General features: G+C 39.1%; 1 protein-coding gene across 2 annotated transcripts in view; it reads left to right on the forward strand.

Moving 5' to 3' along the window:
- The window catches only part of ATP9A (ATPase phospholipid transporting 9A (putative)), a 158,118-nt gene that overhangs the window by 42,845 nt on the left and 91,678 nt on the right, over nucleotides 1-23,595 (forward strand). For both annotated transcript variants that reach the window (XM_077113850.1, XM_077113857.1), the window contains 4 exons: nucleotides 15,470-15,528; nucleotides 16,817-16,868; nucleotides 18,389-18,483; nucleotides 22,266-22,346. In XM_077113850.1, coding sequence (XP_076969965.1) covers nucleotides 15,470-15,528; nucleotides 16,817-16,868; nucleotides 18,389-18,483; nucleotides 22,266-22,346 — 287 coding nt within the window. The remainder of the gene's footprint in view (nucleotides 1-15,469; nucleotides 15,529-16,816; nucleotides 16,869-18,388; nucleotides 18,484-22,265; nucleotides 22,347-23,595) is intronic.

Raw genomic sequence — 23,595 nt, forward strand, 5'->3', positions numbered from 1 at the left:
CTGGGCATTCAGCAGACACCTAGAGTGGCTGAGGAAGGAAGGAGGTTACCCTTCCTGTTTACCTGGGGGGCTGTAAACCTGTTCCCCCCACCCCCCGACAGATGTGTTTTGAGGGAAGGGAAGATAGCTTTAAAAGAAACTCTTTCAACTGTGGTTAATTTAAAATCAAACAGTTGTAACATAATCTTTTTTAAGGTAACAGATTTATATAAAAACTGCACTTATATGAATATACAACTATGTGATCAAAAAAAAAAAAAGAAAAACTGCACCTGTGAAGATTTCTTTTAATGCAGCTTATAAATCCTAGAAATTGAAAAGTGGAGAGGGTGTAGCCTCTGCCCATACATTTTATAGCTAAGAGAAGTGACCGATTATCACTTAACTCTTTGCAGAACTATGTACATTTTAAATGGTAGAACCTAAAAAACCCACCCAAATACTCCATGAGGGAACCAACCTAGCAACCCAGTGAGTGTTGATTTCTATTTCCTACTACAAGTTCTACAATAGATTTACCTTGAAAGTTATGGCCAGAAATGAGAAATTTTTTTCTTTTTTTATTAATTAAAAAAAATTAACAACAAACAAGCAAAACATTAAGATATCATTCCATTCTACATATATAATCAGTAATTCTTAATATCACATAGTTGCATATTCATCATTTCTTAGAATATTTGCATCGATTTAGAAAAAGAAATAAAAAGACAACAGAAAAAGAAATAAAACTGTAACAGAGAAAAAAAATATTATACATACCATACCCCTTACCTCTCGCTTTCATTTATCACTAGCATTTCAAACTAAATTTATTTTAGCATTTGTTCCCCCTATTATTTATTTTTATTTCATATGTTCTACTCTTCTGTTGATATGGTAGATAAAAGGAGCATCAGACACAAGATTTTCACAATCACACAGTCACATTGTGAAAGCTATATCATTGTTCAATCATCATCAAGAAACATGGCTACTGGAACACAGCTCTACATTTTCAGGCAGTTCCCTCCAGCCTCTCCACTACATCTTGAACAACAAGGTGGTATCTACTTAATGCATGAGAATAACCTCCAGGATAACCTCTCGACTCTGTTTGGAATCTCTCAGCCATTGACTCTTAGTCAGAAATGAGAAAATTTTACCTAAGGGTTGCTAGTCTTGCTGGTGGAAAACGTAAAGAGAATGCTCCATAAATCTGTTAACCCCATTGAGGCTTTATTCCATAAATGTTTTAGCAAGGGCTGAGGGGGGATGAAAACTGTGCTCTGCCTTCAGGAAATACAAAAATTCTGAAAGAGATAGACCTCAATGCCCTAAGTGATTTGGTATCTGAGCCCAGGTATGAAGTGCTTTGGGTTAAGTGTCTTAAACTTCCAAATAAGCAGTCTGGCCATGGTTACGGAATTTTTAATAGAAAAAAAATTCTAGGAAAGATGTTTGTTGGAGTAGTATATTTTTGGCTCCCCAAAACATTGACATTTTAGTAAAATTCCACAAGGGCATGAAAGTGTTTTGCTTTAATGCACTTGAGTTGATTTTCATAGTTGGTGGTCTTAAAAATGTTCAAGTCTCTGAGAGAGAAGGGGATTTAGAATTGATACAAAAATGCTTTATTATTGCTAAACTACTGTATTTAGGACATTTTGCTATCTAAAGAAAAAAATCAGCATGCTCTTTGCAAAGGCAGGTGGCTTGGGCTTTCCATGTGGGTAATCAGAAGACCCTCTGGAGGGTGTTTTTTGTGGTTTGTGTATATTAAATCCTCCCTAATAACATATTCTTACTATAACATTTAAAATGCTTGGCAACCAACAAAAGCCCCATTGGAGAGAGTGTGGTGGATCTATTTAGAGCTAACGAGGTGGGGCCTGCGGATTCCATTCATTCATCATCCTGGCTCTGACCCTCCTTTGGTTCTTTTCATATTGCAATTGCTTTTCCCATGAATGATTTTTCTACCCTCCCTTGCAGACCCCCTTCCCAGCTCCTGCTTTAACTTCACTCTATTCTTGAAAAGGTACTAAGGAGAATTGGCAGATGGCTCTAGCATTAAAAACTTGTCCGCCTTTGTTGGGTTTCTTTTGTACCCCATGGTCTCACCATTGTCATGACAAAGCGACAGTAGAGGAAAACAGAACAGAGTTCTGAATATTAACCCAGGCTCTCACCCTGCAATTTGTTTAGAAAGTCCAACAAAACACTGAAGGAACTGTCAGCCTGGAAAGTGATGAGGGTGAGTTTAGTCATTTGATACACTTTGGGGGGGGGGGGGGGGGGCCAGAGTAACAAGCCCAAACTGGAAGATTTCAGAGAGAGGAAGAAAAAGAAGCCTTTTGAGGGCTGTGCTGTGTAATTCCTTAATAATATTTCCTTGGATGAAACTCTTCACCAAGTTCTTTACTTTAGAAAGTTCAAAAGCAAAATGAAGCAACTGTGTATCTGGATATGTATACACAACTCACACACACAGATGCATGCAGAGTTGCTTTCCTTTTTTATCACATGCGTTCTTTAAATATATTTTTCAACACTAGTTTTGGAATGCAAAAATATTTGGAAACAAGTCCTCAATCATTAGATTATGTGCCATGATGTTACTTACGTTCTACACATATCCTGGTTAATAAAAAGCAGCACTTGTACTAATATAGTTTAGCAGTTATTTTGTTTTGAAATGATTACCAATCAGACCCAAGTTTGGCACAAATCATACAGAGAACTCCTGTACACCCTTCACCCAGATTTACCAATTGTTAACATTTTGCCACGTTTGCCTTTTAATTTTCTCCCTCTCCCTCTTTCTTTCTTTTTTTTTCTTTTTTTAAATCTAAAACCATTAGAGAATTAAGTTGCAGACATTGTTCTCTTTTACCCCTAAATATTCAGTACATAATAGAATATTACTTTTACATTTATATAGTACAGTAATCAAAATCAGGAAATTCAACATTGATACATCACTAGTCATCTAATCCACAGTCATTGTTCAAATTCTGTCATATTCTTTTCCGGGCCCAGGAAGCAGTCCAGGGTCACCCACTGCATTTAGTTTTCCCTTCTCTTGAGTCTCCTTTAGCCTGGCACAGCTTTGGGTTTTCTTTGTCTCTCATAGCATTGACATTTTTGAAAAGGGTAGTGCAGTTACAGGCCAGTTATTTTGTAGCATGTCCCACCATTTGTGTTCCTCTGATGTTTCCTCCAGATTGGAACTACCACGTGAATTTTTGGTAGGATTTGGTATAATTTAAGAATGCCAATGGCATGGCATTTTTGTGGGGACACAGGCAGAGTTTTAGGAGTTTTTAATTAATCAAATTGAAACATATCAAATTTTATTTTGAGAAAAAAAAGAATTTATTTTAAACTGCTGATTTAAAAGTACTGATAATAAAGAACTCACAATTGGGAGGAAAAATGATTGAGAGCCTTTGCTTTTTTTTTAATAGCTTCTTCCAACATCTTAGATCTTATTTCATTCATCTAACACACCAGTTGAATTAACTGCAATCATTGCGGCTTAACGTAAAGTATTTGGAACATTTTAATAATAAAATTAGCCTCTACATGGAAATGACCATTAATTCATTATTCTAAGAAATATTTGAGAGTCTTTTACATGCCAAGTCTGTGATAGATTTCTGAATTACAGAGATAAAACATGGGGCAGGGGCTAGAGAGAATTCATAGTCCAGTGACTATCCAGACCTAAAAACAGACAACTAAATAGACTTAACTAATAGTTTTATTTCAGTGGCATGTGTGGTGGCCCTCAGAGGAGCCTTTCTTGAGTACTGTGTTCCTGGTTCCTGGCATTTGAGATTAGTGGTTCCTAACTTGTTCTTTGCCTGGATTCTTGACAGGTTCCACGTCCTTCTTGCTGGAGGGCGGATAACTTACCCTCTTAGTAAAGAGGGATAATAATACTGCAACCCTAGAGGATAGTTGTAAGATACCTTGTGCTTGAGAGGGACCTAGCAGAGTGTTTGGGATGCTGTGTGTGTTTGGGAAAGGCCAGTGCTGGTGTTGTGGCAAGGGCTAATGAGCATTAGTGTTGGTCAGAAGTAAATGGAGGCATGAGCCTGGAGTTAGGGCAGCCCATTGGAGATGCCGGTGAGGTCTTCCCAGAAGAGGAGGCCTTTATCCTGAGTCACATAGGATGAAAGTCAGCAGGACCAGCCTCATACATGGGGCCCAGTGCAAATTGGACGTGTGGACCCTTGTGAAAAATTATTAAGGTTGCACATCCATGGGGCTGACCCTGGAAGGCAGGCCTCCAGGAGGAGCATGATGTTGAGCCCAGGGCCACAGGTTGTTATGTGGGGAGTGTGGGCACAGAACCCCAGATTTTGTCTCCGTCTTGTTCTTCCCCGAGTAGGTCATGTTTATTCTTCCTGGGCCACTTAGGCTACTGAGAGCCTGAGGCTCTAGGAAAGTGAATTCTGTGATCCAAGGATTCATATACAGTGCATGTTACTGAAAGAAGGATGTATTGAAGCTGTCTGAAAAAAAATACTGTCCAGATGGGAAAGCAGGGGGCAAATGAAGACTGTTAATAATTTACTTAACACCTACCATAAACCAGCCAGGTGCTGGACAAAGTCTAGTGCATAGGTTTTAAACATCCCTGTGGGGATAGCTTATACAGATGACGCATCAGAGAAAGGATGCATCATGTCTGAAATGGTGTGTAGCGAATTAGAAATGGAGCAATTCAGGCCCCAGTTTTTGTGAATGTAAAAGCTTAACCTTTAAGTCTAGATGCCGACTAGGTGCTGGGAGCTGAGCTCACTACTTCTGTGCGTAATTTCTCAGCTTTAATACATATGCTCTGCTGTGTGAGGGCTGTAAGATTCAGTTCATTTTAAGACAGTTTTCCGAGATCGAAGAAACCTCCCAGTCCAGCCTCCTTGCCCTAAATTAGATGACTGTCAAAATGCAAAGAAACAGTGCTTTTGGATCAGCACTTCCTTGCCTTTCTGCTCGAAATCCATATTTAAACCTGATCAGAGACTTAAGAGAGGTTCTTAGACCTTAATTGGTTTTTATGGTTTTAATTAAAGAGCTGTCTTCTCAAATTAATAGCCTTCAGTAGCACTGGAAATGCCAGAGTAAAAAAGAGAATGTCTCCAAATAGTAGCAGACCCAGCAAAAATTAATTTTGTTATTCGAGAAGATTCAGGGTAAGTCAGAAGGAAGTAATTAGTGAATGACTTATTTTTCTTTATACTACTTTCCCCCAAATCAAAACTTTAATTCGTCAGGATTTGCTTTGATTATCACAGGTAATGTGGGAAATTGGATTTGCATTTTCACAAGATGAATTCCATGAGTCTTCATACCAAGAATGCTTTCTTGGACTAACTTAAGATCAAGGGCTAAATGAAGCAAGGGGATAATTAGCCTTGAAAGAAAGGGCAAACAGTAGCATAATTAACAGGAGTGCTGATGAGTCTTTCCTGCTGGGGACAGCTGGGAGGAGGGTTAACCATAAGTCAAATGAACATGTGAAATCGAGAAAATTCCTCCTGTGTTCAGCTTTTTGGACCTGGGTACATGTGTGGTGTGAAAAACCAAACTTTTACTCATCTCTCATTCCCCTCTGAGTGCTGGAACGTCTTTCCTCCTCTCCACTTTGTTCCAGGTAAAGTTGTTCACAGTATAGAATTGTGTAAAACCTCAATTTTTGCACACCCATTTGAGAGCACACCCATTTTGCACACCCTATTTTTTCCATTTAATTAAAACTCCCTTGGACCATTATTTAGGATTGCAATTAATGTAATTAAATTTTGAGATCCAAGGATAACCTGTTTTTCTTTTGGGGAGTTGTATTTCATTGGAATTAATCAAGAGAAATTAGAATAGTGTAGAGAAGAAATGCTTAGTAATGGGGAACTGTTTAGTTAACTAAATTGAAACTTTGTATTCCTAAACACAAACACTATTTATGTTTTCTAAGTATAAACTGCTTCAGATGTGGAAAAACACTAAGATATGCTTTATGATCGTTTAAAACAGCTTTTTAAAGGTATAAATAGTATACAGTTCACCTATTTAAAGTGAACTAAAAATTCAGTGATTTTTAAATATATTCACAGATATGTGCAGCCATCACCACTGTCAATTTTAGAATATTCTAATCACCTCAGGAGGAATCCTGTACCCTTTAGCTATTCTCTCCTTATCCCCCCATCTCTCAAACCCTAGCCCAAGGCAACCACTAATCTTTCTATTACTGTAGATCTCCCTGTGTGGACATTTCATATAAAGGGGATCTTTTGCAACTGGCTTCTCTTCCTTTGTATAATATTTTCAAGGTTCATCCATATTGTAACATGTAGCATTGATTCCTTTTTATAACCCATGCATTTTTTCCTTTTAAGAAGAGAATTAAAATAATGTACCTTTTGGCATTACTGCAGTAGAACAGTAAGGACCTCACGTACAATTCAGTGATGAGAGTTCTTTGCAAGCTTCCCTCCTTCACATCCGGAGCATCAGCATTTACAAGTCTTATTTAAAACAGGTTTTGCTAAATTCTCGTACATTCTCTGATGGAAAGTTATTTTAGATCCTTAAGGTTGCTTTTTTTCAAGTGCTCAGTTTCACTTAATTACAAATCACTGTTGAACTCATCTGTTGTTTAATTAAGAAACGAACGCCTAAAAAATTTCACATGCAAATTGCACTATCTTTCTCAGAAGGTACCCCCTCCCCCCAAGGTATTAGTCTATTTCATCACTGTTGGGCTCTGTAAACAGCGAAGCCCATTTATATATTCTAGAAGTCTCTGTGGGATATAAGCATGTTACTTTTAAACTTAGCCCCCCCTATTTTTTTAAAGTTTCCCCTATTTAAACAATAGCTCCTTGAAATGGCATGGTATTTATAATAATATTTTTCAACCCTTTGGTCGTTTTCAAATAACAGGTTTTTCTTAGACTTTGGGGAATGAAGACAGCTCTATTTGAATATGAAAACTTCAACTTTAAACCTCTGAACTCTGCTGGGTCTGCAGAGGCATTTTAATGTCAACCCCAGGAAATGTACACATGCTGCAGAATTTACAACTCAGCACTGTCACCATCAGATTAGAGCGTGAGTTAAAGAGTAGTACATTAACCAGGGTTAGTGCATGGAGATTGCTGTTAGAGGTCTACAGAAGGAATCGGTATCCTGCTTGCACAATGAAATGCACAAGTATAGCTGGAGGTGTTCAGGGTCAAAAAATAGGCCTATATATACTAGTGCGCCAGAATTTATTTAAAAATAAATTTTTTTTTGCAGGCTGTACTGCACTTTGATTGAATTGTCATTTGCTTGTTTCGACTTGGGAAACATCTGGTTTCTCCCTGCAATGTAGACAGACTCCTGTTATTCTGAAGCTGTGATCCATGCAAAGGCACGGTTTGGGCTCGATAGGTTTGCTTACGAAAGATTTGGGGTCCCTCGCTACAGAAATAAACAGCTCTAGTAATTGGAAGTTTGTTCCCGGTTATAAACTCAGACTCAGGGGTTATTTGAGTAAAGTGGTGAAAGGGATAAATTTATTTAATAGAAGGCATTTAATGATTTAGGATGTGGCCAGTAGAGGATTTTCCACTTAACCTTTGCAAAAATCTCTTACCCAACTTCTATAGAGTCTGCAAATGCATTAAAAAAAAAATCCCAGAGTCTTAAAAAAACAAAAGCAAAAACAAAACCCCCACAGAATCTAGAGTTTAGAGATTGAGTGTTGTAGGACCCAAAAGAGTAGAGAGGTCTTGGGGGAAGTAATTGAGAATTCTATGATTTCAGTTTTTAGGGCAGGGCTTGGTTCTCTCGTGTACTTTATAAAAGAAATGTGACTGGGTGTATATACTTCCATCTAGATCCAGCTACATGATTCGCAGGGCCCAGTACAAAATGCAGATGCTGGGCTCTTTGCTCAAAAAGTATTAAGAATTTCACAATGGTGACAACAGAACTTAAACAAAGGATGGGGGGCTGCATGAATGTTCGTTGCATTCTCTTAAAGCTGGTCCTACTTCCATCTTAGTTAGAAGTCTTTGGAGGAGAGGAGAGAGAAAAAATTAAAATTGGCATGCTTCAGAAGTATGCCTTCTAAATTCTCAGGGGAATGCTGTGAGGGTCTCTTTTCTTTTTAGCCAGATGGACTGGAGGGCAAGGTCCTGCTCTCTTTTCAGATAGGCAGCAGTCATTGTATGTGTGCTTTTCCCCTTTTGTGTTTGTTAGGAAGAAAGGGAGCTCTGCCTGTATTTGCTCTCCACCCCTACCCCCCAAGGACAATTATAGAAGACCCAGAACAGTGTTCAATATAAGGTTAGAAGTTGTGTACTTGGGGCCCATTCCACGATTGTAAGAAGTTTTTCATTTTTACTTAATCCTGCTATTGCTTGCTCCCTCAGCTATTCCTCAATTCTAACTAATTTAGGTCTCTGTTCTTTTTCCCTCCTCTTTCTCCCCCCCACTTGTGCATTTTCTATCAAACTGTGATAGGGACATTTTATCAGGTATCTACAGCTAATCATAGTGTCTGGCTGGTAGCAAATTCCCAACAAATGTTGGAGTATAAGCATGACTGTCTTCCTTTTTTCTTTTCTTCCTGCTGTTTTTTCTCCTTTTCATTCTAGAGATTTTATTTGCCTTTCCCCTCCTCATTCAGAACACATACATGCATATTATAAACCTGTATCCATCCTTTAGGCCCAAACTTTGTATGTTTGATCACCAAAATACAACCATGGGCTAGGAAGTGGAAATTTATGGTTGGCCCAGTGCATCAGTATAGTGGGATAGTCAAGTGTGTCTCTGTTTAAGCTGCAAAGCTGAGATTCGTGTCCCCCCCACCCCCCAGCCAAATGCTAACGAATGAGTCATGGCTAAGAAACACAAGTGGCTTCAAGACTGTGGCTCCCAGTCCCCTCTTGAGATTGCAACTGAGCCTGTGGGCCGACAGATTGTCCCGTCCAGTAGGAGTGTTTGCAGGAAGGAGTGGCTGTCCAGTAGGAGTGTTTGCAGGAAGGAGTGGCCTGCTGGGGTTACTGTCCCAACACAGTGGAATCAAGGGGTTTTTGTAGAGGTGGAGCAGATGGACAGAGAGAGGCAGAGTTCAAATTAACTGGTGATAAATCAGGACAGTTGTAAAAGGGAGAAATCTGGACATGGCCATCTAAATATTTGAGCTAATTTAAGCGTATTTAATTTACTTATTTTCTTTTTAGAAGAGCACCTCATGCTTATTATAAGAAAAGTAACGTGTAGAGGTTAGAAAGTAAATATGTCAGAGAAAGGACCAGATCTGTCTCCTGACCTCTCTAGACAGAATCCCCATTAATCTTTTGATTATAATCCTCCTGGCTTTGTCATCAGCCCTGCTAATATGCACACATATACAATTATTATTTAATAAAAATTAAAGCATAGTGTATACATTTTTTTAGTTAAATTTTAAGAGAAAACTTATAACTAGGTCTTGAAAATCTGAACACAGGCATGATAGTTTGGCTCAGGCCACCAGCTTAAACTTTAGTAATAAAACCAAAGACAATGTGTAAATTTATGTTCGGGAAAGCTGGGGCAAGCTCAGGTGAAAGAGAAGTTCACTGGTGCCAAGGGCCACGTTGGATTTATGATCGACCCTCCAGCTCCATGTGCCTCGAGAGGCTCACCAGCAGGACCAGCCATCTGTGCCTAATTTGTTCTGTCGCCCCCTCGTGGAACAAGAGGAATTGTTCAGGCAGTAAGAGTTCACAGGAGACCCTCTCTGTAGCCATTTCTGTTATTCTTTGGATTCGTGGATGTTCTCCATTCCTTCTGTAAATATATTCGCTGGTCCCCAAGACATAGTGAACACTGTAGCTAGCAGGTCTCTCTCTAATGTGTCAGGGCTCAGTCCTGTGGACTGGGTTTAGCACCATGTTTTATGAAAACGATGCCCTTTGGAATGCTAGCTGCTCACTTAGCCGGGTAAGATAGTTACATCAGGAGAGTCTAGAAATCCTAAAACCAACTGAGGCTTGGCTCAGCTTATCCCCATTCATTTTATGTCTAAAAGACAATGGTGTTGTGCATAGATCTTTTTTTTTTTTTTTTTGTGCGTAGATCTTTTAATGCTGGTTCTGCTTCTTGCTATGATGATTGAGTTTAATTAAATAGAAATATTAGTTAAAATTAAACTATTAAAGAGTGTTGTTTCAATTGAAATAATTTGAATGCATTGAAAAATCTCAGTGATGGTGAGTGACTAAAATATACATGGAATTAAATTATGTTAAAAGTTAAAAATATTGTGAAAGATTGTAAAAGTCTAGAGTTGGCACTCAAAATAATTTCATAAATGTCTTTAAGTTCTCAAAGCTAAGGAAACTAAAGCTAGAAATTGTAGATGGTGTGTTGAATGAATGCATACACTGAGGGCCAGAAGATTCACGATTCCCGTTTCACTCTCGCCCTGGAACATATACTTATGGGAGGTGATCGAGAATCATGATTATTATTTCTTTTCTCTCTTTGCTGAACTTTTATAAATTATATGGGCTTATTTCAAGACACCTGTAACATGAAGGAGGTTTTATATAGAATTTGATCCATCATCAGAATACAGGCCTGACTCGCCAAGGCTTGTTCAGGGCCCTGGATCACTGGTCCCAACCAGTTCTTTGACCTTCATCTCTTGCTCTTACCTCCTGTCCATATGATGCTTCAGGAGGTTGCTGAAGCAGTTTTTGTCTGCAGTCGAGCATGCAGTGTACTATTATGTTGCTACATTTTCCCTCATCTCACGCCTTCTTCTGCTACTCATAACTGCCTTGTCCTTCTTCTGGCTAAGTTTGGTTTTAGCTCTCCTGCAAAAAAAAAGCTCTCTACTCCACCATTCATTCATTGGTTATCTCCTCCAGTAGAATGGGAGTTCCATGTATCCCTGGCATTTAGAACACCTGGTACCCAGCAGGCAATCAGTAAATGTTTTTAGTTGAATGAGTGAATCAGGTGCCTTCTGTATTTGGACACTTTTTTTTTATTATTATTAATTAAAAAAATTAACACAACATTTAGAAATCATTCCATTCTACATATACAGTCAGTAATTCTTAATATCATCACATAGATGCATATTCATCGTTTCTTAGTATATTTGCATCGATTTAGAAAAAGAAATAGAAAGATAACAGAAAAAGAAATAAAACGATAATAGAGAGAAAAAAATAAAAAAAGAAAAAAAACTATACCTCAGATGCAGCTTCAATCAGTGTTTTAACCTAATTACATTACCATTAGGTAGTATTGTGCTGTCCATTTCTGAGTTTTTGTATCCAGTCTTGTTGCACAGTCTGTATCCCTTCAGTTCCAATTACCCATTATCTTACCCTATTTCTATCTCCTGATGGTCTCTGTTACCAATGACATATTCCAAGTTTATTCTCTAATGTCGGTTCACATCAGTGGGACCATACAGTATTTGTCCTTTATTTTTTGGCTAGTCTCACTCAGCATAATGTTCTCTAGGTCCATCCATGTTATTACATGCTTCATAAGTTTATTCTGTCTTAAAGCTGCATAACATTCCATCGTATGTATATACCACAGTTTGTTTAGCCACTCATCTGTTGATGGACATGTTGGCTGTTTCCATCTCTTTGCAACTGTAAATAATGCTGCTATAAACATTGGTGTGCAAATGTCCATTTGTGTCTTTGCCCTTAAGTCCTCTGAGTAGATACCTAGCAATGGTATTGCTGGGTCAGATGGCAATTCTATATTCAGTTTTTTGAGGAACCACCAAACTGCCTTCCACAGTGGTTGCACCATTTGACATTCCCACCAACAGTGGATAAATGTGCCTCTTTCTCCACATCCTCTCCAGCACTTGTCATTTTCTGTTTTGTTGATAATGGCCATTCTGGTGGGTGTGAGATGATATTTCATTGTGGCTTTGATTTGCATTTCTCTAATGGCCAGGGACATTGAGCATCTCTTCATGTGCCTTTTGGCCATTTTTATTTCCTCTTCTGAGAGGTGTCTGTTCAAGTCTTTTTCCCATTTTGTAATTGAATTGGCTGTCTTTTTGTTGTGGAGTTGAACAATCTCTTTATAAATTCTGGATACTAGACCTTTATCTGATATGTCGTTTCCAAATATTGTCTCCCATCGTGTAGGCTGTCTTTCTACTTTCTTGATGAAGTTCTTTGATGCACAGAAGTGTTTAATTTTGAGGAGCTCCCATTTATTTATTTATTTCTTCAGTGCTCTTGCTTTAGGTTTAAGGTCCATAAAACCGCCTCCAATTGTAAGGTTCATAAGATATCTCCCTACATTTTCCTCTAACTGTTTTATGGTCTTAGACATAATGTTTAGATCTTTGATCCATTTTGAGTTAACTTTTGTATAGGGTGTGAGATACGGGTCCTCTTTCATTCTTTTGCATATGGATATCCAGTTCTCTAGGCACCATTTATTGAAGAGACTGTTTTGTCCCAGGTGAGTTGGCTTGACTGTCTTATCAAAGATCAAATGTCCATAGATGAGAGGGTCTATATCTGAGCACTCTATTTGATTCCATTGGTCGATATATCTGTCTTTATGACAGTACCATGCTGTTTTGACCACTGTGGCTTCATAATATGCCTTAAAGTCAGGCAGCATGAGACCTCCAGCTTTGTTTTTTTTCCTCAAGATACTTTTAGCTATTGGGGGCACCCTGCCCTTCCAGATAAATTTGCTTATTGGTTTTTCTATTTCTGAAAAATAAGTTATTGGGATTTTGATTGGTATTGCATTGAATCTGTAAATCAATTTAGGTAGAATTGACATCTTAACTATATTTAGTCTTCCAATCCATGAACACGGTATGCCCTTCCATCTATTTAGGTCTTCTGTGATTTCTTTTAACAGTTTTTTGTAGTTTTCTTTGTATAGGTCTTTTGTCTCTTTAGTTAAATTTATTCCTAAGTATTTTATTCTTTTAGTTGCAGTTGTAAATGGAATTCGTTTCTTGATTTCCCCCTCAGCTTGTTCATTGCTAGTGTGTAGAAACACTACAGATTGTTGAATGTTGATCTTGTAACTTGCTACTTTGCTGTACTCCTTTATTAGCTCTAGTAGTTTTGCTGTGGATTTTTCATGGTTTTTGACGTATAGTATCATATCATCTGCAAACAGTGATAGTTTTACTTCTTCCTTTCCAATTTTGATGCCTTGTATTTCTTTTTCTTGTCTAATTGCTCTGGCTAGAACCTCCAAACACGATGTTGAATAACAGTGGTGATAATGGACATCCTTGTCTTGTTCCTGATCTTAGGGGGAAAGTTTTCAATTTTTCCCCATTGAGGATGATATTAGCTGTGGGTTTTTCATATATTCCCTCTGTCATTTTAAGGAGGTTCCCTTGTATTCCTATCCTTTGAAGTGTTTTCAACAGGAAAGGATGTTGAATCTTGTCAAATGCCTTCTCTGCATCAATTGAGATGATCATGTGATTTTTCTGCTTTGATTTGTTGATATGGTGTATTACATTAATTGATATTCTTATGTTGAACCATCCTTGCATACCTGGAATGAATCCTACTTGGTCATGATGTATAATTCTTTTAATGTGTTGCTGGATTCGATTTGCTAGAATTTTGTTGAGGAGTTTTGCATCTATATTCATTAGAGAGATTGGTCTGTAGTTTTCTTTTTTTGTAATATCTTTGCCTGGTTTTGGTATGAGGGTGATGTTGGCTTCATAGAATGAATTAGGTAACTTTCCCTCCACTTCAATTTTTTTGAAGAGTTTGAGCAGGGTTGGTACTAATTCTTTCTGAAATGTTTGGTAGAATTCACATGTGAAGCCATCTGGTCCTGGACTTTTCTTTTTGGGAAGCTTTTGAATGATTCAGTTTCTTTACTTGCGATTGGTTTGTTGAGGCCATCTATTTGAGTCAAAGTTGGTTGTTCATGCCTTTCTAGGAACTTGTCCATTTCATCTACATTGTTGTATTTATTAGCATAGAGTTGTTCATAGTATCCTGCTATTACCTCCTTTATTTCTGTGAGGTCAGTGGTTATGTCTCCTCTTCCATTTCTGATGCTATTTATTTGCGTCCTCTCTCTTCTTCTTTTTGTCAGTCTTGCTAAGGGCCCATCAATCTTGTTGATTTTCTCATAGAACCAACTTCTGGTCTTATTGATTTTCATGTTCTCAATTTCATTTATTTCTCCTCTGATCTTTGTTATTTCTTTCCTTTTGCTTGCTTTGGGGTTGTATTTGGACACTTTTCCAAAGGGAGATATTTCCCTTGTTTCTACTCTCTTAGCACACTGGACTCAACCTCCTTTGTTTTACAAACCATGTTGCACTAATGGCATCTCTTTGGTTGTCTTTCTCATCAGATTGGGGGTTACTGGGCACACTATGGCCTGTGGGCCAGATTTGGCCCATTACCTGATTTGGTATGGCCTGGGAGCTAAGGATGGTTTTTACATTTGAAATGTAAAATACAAATGCTAAGAAGAGTGTTGTTAGACTTTTGGGAAGAAAAGTTACTGGAAGAGTTGAGGGCATGGCATCTTGGCCCTCAAAGCCGAAACTTTCTACTGTTTGGCTCTTTAAAGGAAAAAATTTGTTGATTCCTGCACAAGATTGTAGCTTTTTGAGGATCTGGGCACTGATTTCATCTTTGAATCCCTGGGACATAGCACTCAGTAAATGTTTTTTGAGTTGCACTAAACTCACTATTTTTTATTCCACACTCTAGAGACAGACAGATGTTGTGTAAATCCTGGCACTGACTTGTTTTAAGCTGTGGAACTTTAGGAGATGATAGAGTGTCTCTGTGCCTATATCCCCATCTTAATACTGAGATAATAATATTTATTCTAACAGCTGCTGGAAGGATTAAATGAAATCATCAATATCCAGACAGAATTTAACACAGAATTAGTGTATAGTGTTAGCTGATATTGTTTTTCCAGATAAACAGCTGATAAAAATTATGTAGTCTGTTCAAAACCATATAAACTGAATCATGTAGCAGTTGTGAATTAAAAAAAAAATCTATTTTGGGTTAGTTTCTTTTCTTTCAGTGATGTTGAAAATTGAAAAGTGGTCTTTTGTCCAGGAATCTGATACTTAATTTTCTTCCCTGTGTCTACCTACCTATATTATAGTTTAGAGGTTGAATGTAATCCCCCGTGGTACCAATTTAGAGGAGCTTCTAAGGCATCAAGATGGTCATATTTAAGGGCCAATGTCTGAGGGGCCTGAATTATTCCTGTGCTTTACAAAGTGATCCTAATAATCTAATTTCTGATGCAGTGTGCAGCAGGTGAATCTTTTATGAGGGAGTTAGGGGTTAATGATGTGGTTGAGGGGTGGGCACAGACTTCTGGGTGTATTGGGTGGACTTTAGGCTAGCAAATACTCACTCTAGAAGGACATGCTGAGCCAAATTGAGTGGTGTATCTTGGACCTGTTTCTTTGCAGGAACAGTGAAAGTGAAGAGTTCCAACATCCAAGTTGGAGATCTTATCATTGTTGAGAAGGTGAGTAGAGTCTTGTGGCTTATGACAGGTTGCTGTATGAGAGTGTGTAAATGGGAAGTTTTTGCCATCACTTCAGTGAATCCTAACACACAATTTGTGTATCTGGTAGATTAAGTGAGTGCATGATCTTTGGGAGTCTATCCAAGAGCTTTGCTTAGGGAGAAAACTCTCCCATGAGAGATGGAAAAAAATACGTGTATTTTTTCAAACTTTACATGTGCTAGTTGGCCAGAGATCTTGCTTACAAACACAAGTACAAATTTTTATTTTCTGTTTGATATGTGTACTGTTTTTGGTGTCTGTTTTTTTTTTTTAACTTATAAAAATTTCCCATGAAATCTGTATGCTACATATACGCTTAAAAATATTATGTAATTTACCATTTGAGAAAGTTTAGTTTGTAATTATTGACATAAATGTTATGGCTTTCTACCATTGTATGGGAAGGGGGAGTGTAATATGAGAACAGTAAAAAGGCACAAAATGCATTTTAAAAATAGCGGTGTTAATATGTTTTTTACTTCAGCAAACAGTCATCTCTGTTTATTACTTTGTATATTTGGAAGTTATTGGATCTTGGGGGTGGTCCTGGAGAGTCTTGGAATAATATTTGATTAGAAAAGGATTGTGTCTTAACTTGTTTTTTAGGAAGTGAACTATGCTCTTTTAAAAGGATTAAATCCAAGAATTCAAAGTTGATTTGTGGTAAACGGAAACTTTTTTGGGTGGTAGCTCAGAAGGACCACACAAACCCCTTTATGTTATATACTTTTCTGTTTGTAATTAAACGGGGCTGCTCTTGGCGTCCCTTTTTTTTGCAAATGGCTTTTGTTGCTTCTTACTACTTTACTTCCTTGTTAAAACCCCACCACAAGTCAAACATCAAGTAGGAAAGTTGATAGAAGCAGCAAGCATGAGCATAGAGCAAGTATGTATTCTTTTAGTATCAGCAGACTACCTGGAAGAAAACCAGATGGAGTAGCAGGATTTTGGCCCTGTGTCTTTTGGCAGGAATTTCAGGGAGGTAATGGTTGGATTCACCAGAAAACTAGAATCTCTCTTTTCAAGATAAGATTCCAGTTGGGATTAGTAAAGTAACAGCAACATGCAAGATTTTTCAGATTCAAAACAAAATAAATCCCCAAATCTGTCTTGAACGAAGGCAGAAACTTAAAGGAGGACGTGGGTTTTGGTAGGCCCCTCCCCACTGAGGGGGAGTAGTGGGTGGTGGGGGACCAAAAACCACACAACGGTAGTCACAGTAACCGTCTTTCTTTTCATAACACAGAACCAGCGGGTCCCTGCTGACATGATCTTCCTGAGGACATCAGAAAAAAATGGTAAACATCTGGGATCAATTTTGAAAATAACCATTAACCTTTCAGTGGTAATTTGGCAAAATAATCATTTGAAAACGTAACCGAAGTAGATATAATTTTGGAGCCAGGGAGGCGAATCAAAACCATCTTTTTTAATAGAGTGGTCTTTAAAAAAATATTTTTGGTGATCGCAGGTCAATGGCTTGTGGTAATTAAAAAGAGTTAGGTGGACCCACTTTGAGCTACAGCTGGTGCAGTCACACGCGGTAGCCACGTCTTTGTTCCCTGGGCTGAGCTGAGCTCAACTGCAGGGGTTGGAGGGATGAGGAAGTGTGTCCAAGAAACAGATGCAAACAGAGATTCTCTGTCTTCTGGGGAAGGTGCTGAGAGATGTGTGTGATGGGATCGGGTTGTGGAGAACCAGGGAAAAAGAGGTGGCCTTTTCCACCCTTTGTTGGTGAATGGGTGACAGGGCCAAGCCGGCCTGTGTCCATCATTTGCTTATTGTTACAGCCACATTTGCTCAAGAGACCTCTCAAGACAAACCCTGTTTTCTCTACTGCCACTGTTGCCTGCCCACCCCACCATTTGACTCAAAATCTCCCTCTTTTTTTTTTTTTTTTAATTTAAGCTGTTTTGAGGAAATAAGGCTATTTTCTCTTGTCTGTTAGGCACAGTTAGAGATTGTTGAATCTCTGAAAAACTTGTATTTATATTGCTTTGAAATTGCTATGACCTCTTTTATTATGGACCAAATAAAAGTACGAATGAATTTTTTCTATTATTAATGTATTAATAATCAGGAAAAGGGAGGAGAGGTAGCAGATGAAAATTAGATTTAAAAACTGCAGCTTTGACCTCAAATTGGTAATTTTCTCCTACTCAGAGAATGAGGAGCGTTCAATTTTAGGGGCCCTTTCTTTGAAACGTTAATAATAAAAGTGTTCTTTCTTATTGTAATTCTTCCCTGAAGTCTTAATGAGATCAGCTCGTCCACTCCTCACAAAAACCCAGGCTGCTGCAGTCTCCATTTTTACAGATGGGGAAACTGAGGCTCAGAGAGAATAAAGAGCTGCCTAAGGGCCTACCTAGTAAGCAGAAGAGCCTGGGGTCGGACCCAGGTGGGCCAGCTCCTGAGAAGGTGCTCATAACCTCGCCAGGGCAGCCTCGTGCTTGATCAGGGCCGCCTTCATGACCTCTCCTCCTGGGGCAGCCTCGGTGCTGAGGGTGCCCATTCTGACACCCCACTGAACTCCCACAGCTCTGGGATGGCTGAGAGGATACACTGAGGCTAAGTTAGGTCAGGGAGCCAGTCCATGTGTCTGAAGAGAGTGAGGGCTAGAGCTAGGATTCAAACCTACGGCCTTCTGGGCTTATGAGAATAGGGCGAAAGTGGGGAATATGGCATTTATTTTTCTTCCTGGTCATTGGCCATCATTTTTACAAGACCAGAGCAGGAGTTATCCAGAGCTGCCGACAGCGTGTTTGTTGTCTAGGGAGGGGTTCTTAAATTGCAAGTGGTGCCTGCCTTCCTTCTACAGGGTCTTGTTTCCTGCGGACGGATCAGCTGGATGGGGAGACTGACTGGAAGCTGCGGCTCCCTGTGGCCTGCACACAGAGGCTCCCCACTGCTGCCGTGAGTAGCTTTCCATGCAGAGGCACAGGCTGGCAATGGGGTCATTGCAGGGTCTCAAAGTCAGATGCCTTCAGGGGCCAGCCAGGGATCCTGGAGAACTTTGAGCACTTATTGGTTCCAACTGATTGTGGCCATGCCACATATGGGCCTAGCATGCCAGGGACACTGTTTGTTTGAGGGAGGCTCACAATCTTAATGCATGTTGACAAATTAACTAGCAAAAAATTACGGGGTGAGCCAGGGCATGTCATTCCCCAGCGTACAGCCTCCAAAGGCTTTTCTTACTCAGAATCAACTCCACCGCCCTGTTGCCATCTTCAGCGCGCCCCCCCTCCCCCCCCAAGAGCTTCCCTTGGACTTCAACTTCTGCCTTTCCCGTTTGCCTATCAGCTCTAGCCCCACAGGCCTCTTGGCCAAACAGCTTCTGTCTTGAGTATTTGCTCTCCACCTGAAGCCCTCTTCTTCCATATAGGGATTTGGGCATCTCCATTACTTCTCTTATGCTTTGTGCATGAGTCATGCCAGAGAAGCTTTTTTTGAGCACCCTCTCCTTGCATTTCCACTCCACTCCCTCTGAGGCTGTATCCTGGAGAGCAAGCTCTGCCTGTTCTGTCCACTGCTGCATGCTCAGTATCTACAGCAGGGTTTACAGCAGGCACTGCCCTGCCTAAGGTGCCGGATCTGATGAGGAATCCACAAGAGCTTTCCAGGACCCTCATGGCCCCACCAGGTCCCCTCATTCATGCTACTGTTTGTAGAATGTGGGAGGGAGGAAGCCAAAGAACATATACCAATACACGGTGTGGTTGGATGTGGTCTGTGAACTGCTATTTTGTGTCATCTCTAACAAAATCATGAAATGTGTTATAAATGTCCAGAGCATTTAAATGGCAATATATACTCACTGGTGGTCTGAAAGGGTTAAATGGAAAATGGACTTTCCTGTTGTGTGATTTATGCTGTTCCCTACTGTGTCCCAGGAGAAAGGGTTGGCTGGGTGAAGATTCCACATCTTGGTAGAGTTAACATAATAATAAACAAGGCAACCATACTTATTATTTTTCATGGTCAATAAAAAGTGGGGTAGTACCATTATTATTGTTAATTTTTAAACCAGAAATTCTAGCTAACTATGGTCCTGGGGCCCCTGGGAATTCTTAGAACATACCTTTATGTCTCTGAGATGGAGCTAATCTAACAAGGATGGGTATAATTTTATCTTGATGATGTATTTTATTTCCTGGTAAGATTTCTCCAAAGAAAGGAATCTGGTACTCAAAATGATTTGAAGGAAGAAAAAAATGATTTGAAGGACTATGTTCTGAAGATAGCCTAGAACGGCCTACAAGTGAAGATAGCTGCTTATTTTGCAATACAGAGTTGCATTTCTTTGTTTTTTGAAGAGTTACAGTTAAGAAAATACTTGCTTTACCCCAAGTGGTCCAGGTCTGAGTTGGGGGTTCAGAGAAAGATGAGACACAGCTTCAGTTGGGTGTAAGGGGTGCTGAGTGGGAGAAGTATTTTCACAAAATTTTGGATTAAAAGAACTATAAATCTATAAAATAATAAATATAATTATAACAATTACTTGATTAATACAAATTGAATATATTCTTATTAAAAAAAATAATCAATTGTATAGAAGGCCACAGAAAAAAAAGCAAAAGTCCTGCTGCCCATTCTCTCCCCCAAATCCTACCTTCTACCCAGAGGGGATCACATAAAGTTCAGTACTGGTCTTTACACATGTTTTTTCAATGCATTTACTAAGAAATATACAAATACAAATTTGTTTGTGGGTTGGGCTTTTCCATAAATAGGATCACATTGTATTTACTATTTTGCACCTCCCCTCCTCCCTCTGCCCCAGCCCTATATTTAAAAGTGTCTCTGGGCTTGTTTTTGGTTGGTATCTTGATGCCACAGTACAAACATGCATGAATGCAAGGGCCTCAGGGTGATTTATCAGAGAACCCAGGTTCCTGCAGCTACTCAACCCTAGACTGCTGTGGCCAAGTGGAATCTTTGACTTGAGTGTGGTTGACCCCCTGATTGTTTTAAAAAGAGAACCCAGAGAAACATATTTACATGTGAAGTCTCTCAAATTTTAAGTGTTGGTGTTTAATTAAAAATTTAAATCAGACCCTCACTCTCTTTTATGTCTGTGTAATATTACAAGACATGGGTATCATAAAGGATCCATTCTCCATCTTTTAATGCTTGTGGGCAGTCTTAGGTTTATTGAGTACTTTTCAATCATGCACCTTGGTTATGAAGTAAAATTTGTCTAGTATGACAATCCTGACTTCCCCTTTCCTATAGATTACCCTTACTTCCTTTGAAAGGTCAGGTGAAGATGACATAAAAAGAAACTTCTAAATGTTAAGGCTCGAAACACACCAGACAGGCTACTGTCAGGAGCTGGAGTTTTGGGACACAATAATGATTTTTAGCTCAAATGGTTTTCCTTAGGGCCAGGGTGTTCTCTGCCTGTGGCTGTTGTGGGCATACCTGGGCACATTGTCAGGAGTAGCAATTATTTTGAAATAATTTTGTTAAAGAAGAAAGAAGAATCAGGAAAGGGCAGAGGAGAGAAAAAAAGACAGGTTCTAGGGCAGTGCGGGAACACCGGGTGATTGCAGCTGCCTCCCCTTGTGTGATGGGCGTGGAACCCAGGCTGCCCCCACAATCCTCCTATCCCGTACCCCAGCCCCCCACAATTGTCTCATTGAGTCATCACTGTCCATATAAAATGCTGGTGTGATCATGGCCATTTCACAGGTGAGGAGACTGAGGCTAGAGGGGGTTGGTAATTTCTCCAAACTCGCATTGGTTGCATGTGGAGGGGCCGGGTCCTGTCAGCTCTGTTTGTACAAAGCCTCATCTTTGACTAGGGTCTGTCCTCCTAATAAGGAACCACAAAGTCCCCACACAGATGACCTTCCTGTTAGTAGCAAATGCTGTTAAGGAACACCAACTCGAGATAGATTTCCTCTCATCATTATAAGTATGTGGGTGGGTGGGAGTGCATGTGTGTCTGTGTGCACGAGGCATCATAGTATATATATTTTATTTGGATTTTAACCTGTTGTGACACAATCTGGCCCCAACTTACTGTTTCCCCTTGGGAACTCCTGGGCTTACGGAGCCGTTTGCTACACTCTCTCTCCCTGTGGTTTTCTGCTTTTGGATTTTGCGTTTTCCTGCTGGTTTTTGCTTTACCCCCCCATCCACACCAGGTCTTGCTCCTCTTCACTCTCATCCCTTTGCCTAGCTCCCTTCCACTTCGTTTTTTATTTACTCTGGGCGCCCATTTTTGCTACGATTTTTATTTCTTGCACACAGTTGATTGATCTGAGGGTGGCTTCTTGTTCACTTTTGCTTCTCTGTCCTTTCCAGACAGATGATAAGACACAATCAATTGTCAAATGAGTGTATGTTTTCATTGGTGGGATCAAGTCTTGTAAACCAGAGTTTAACTGTGGGATTTGTTCATTCCAAGGGTAATAATAAATATGTAGTGTCCCTGCCCCCACCAACAAGTCTGGAAAATGCTGTTAAACAGGTGACTTTACTGCAGTTTCTCATGTGTCCTGTATGTAATAACCCTCACCACCACTTGAGAATTTTCCTTCTCTTTCCACCTGCCTCATCATTTTGAGAGCCTGATTGCTTTGTTAAGAAAAATTTGGTTGCTTTTAAAAAATTCTGAGTGCCTCTTGAAGGGTTAAATCAGAAATGGGGCCTTGTTTTAATTCCAAAAATGTTACTCTGTTGAACAGGATCTCCTTCAGATTCGATCGTATGTGTATGCAGAGGAGCCAAATATTGACATTCACAACTTCGTGGGGACTTTTACCAGAGTAAGTAGGCTGATCTCAATGCCAAATCCTTTTGTCAAGTGTGTTTGTAATGGAGGGCAGCCAAGACGTGCCAACAGTTCTTTCTCTGGAACTGACTTTCTGCCAGGTAAGGGTGAAATGCCCTTTAAGGCTCCACCTTGAAGGCTGACACATTATTTCTCAGCAAATATGATACAACTGGGATTTTTTTAGAAATTAAAATTCAGAACAGCTTTAATTTGCTGACAACTTAGAGCCTAGCAGTTACTCTTTCTGCAGTTACTCTTCCTATCTTCTTCAGATCAGCCCGTGTCCTCTTTTATTCATGTAAGTCCTATTTGTCATTGTTAAAACTTTTTAAGCCACTCTAGACTTTTCAGAAAGAAAATTAATTTGAATTCAACGTATCTTAGGAATAGGAGACAATTCATTTTTTTATTAATTAAAGAAAAAAAAGAAATTAACACAACATTTAGAAATCATTCCATTCTACATATGCAATCAGTAATTCTTAACATCATCACATAGATGTATGATCATCATTTCTTAGTACATTTGCATCGATTTAGGAAAAGAACTAGCAAAACAACAGAAAAAGATATAGAATGTTAATATAGAGAAAAAAATAAAAAAAATAATAATAAAATAAAAAAAGAAAAAGAAAAAAACATGACAAAAACAAACAAACAACAAAAAAAAAACTATAGCTCAGATGCAGCTTCATTCAGTGTTTTAACATAATTACATTACAATTAGGTATTATTGTGCTGTCCATTTTTGAGTTTTTGTATCTAGTCCTGTTGCACAGTCTGTATCCCTTCAGCTCCAATTACCCATTATCTTACCCTGTTTCTAACTCCTGCTGGTCTCTGTTACCAATGGACAATTCATTTATAGAGCCCAATTTAAAATTGTTAGTAGTTTTCTTTCTATAAACTGAAAGACTAGCCTAGCAAAGGACTGCCACGACAGCTTTGCTTCTGAATTTCATTTTTCCCTTGTATGTATTTCTTTCATCTGGTTGAGGCTGGTGCTGTTTAAATCATACATCAACTTTTTTTTTGTAAACAGTTTTATTCACACACCATATGATCCATTGAAAGTGCACAACCACTAGCTCTCACTATAATCAGAGTTGTACATCCATCACCACAGTCATTTTGAGAACATTCTCATTGCTCCAAAAAGAAAAGTCACACGCCCCTTATAACTCCTTGTTGACACTTAGCATTGGTATAGTGCCTTTGTTACAACTTATGAAAGAATACTA

Source organism: Tamandua tetradactyla, chromosome 1 (genome assembly GCF_023851605.1).
Source record: "Tamandua tetradactyla isolate mTamTet1 chromosome 1, mTamTet1.pri, whole genome shotgun sequence".
NCBI classification, from domain to species: Eukaryota; Metazoa; Chordata; class Mammalia; order Pilosa; family Myrmecophagidae; genus Tamandua; species Tamandua tetradactyla.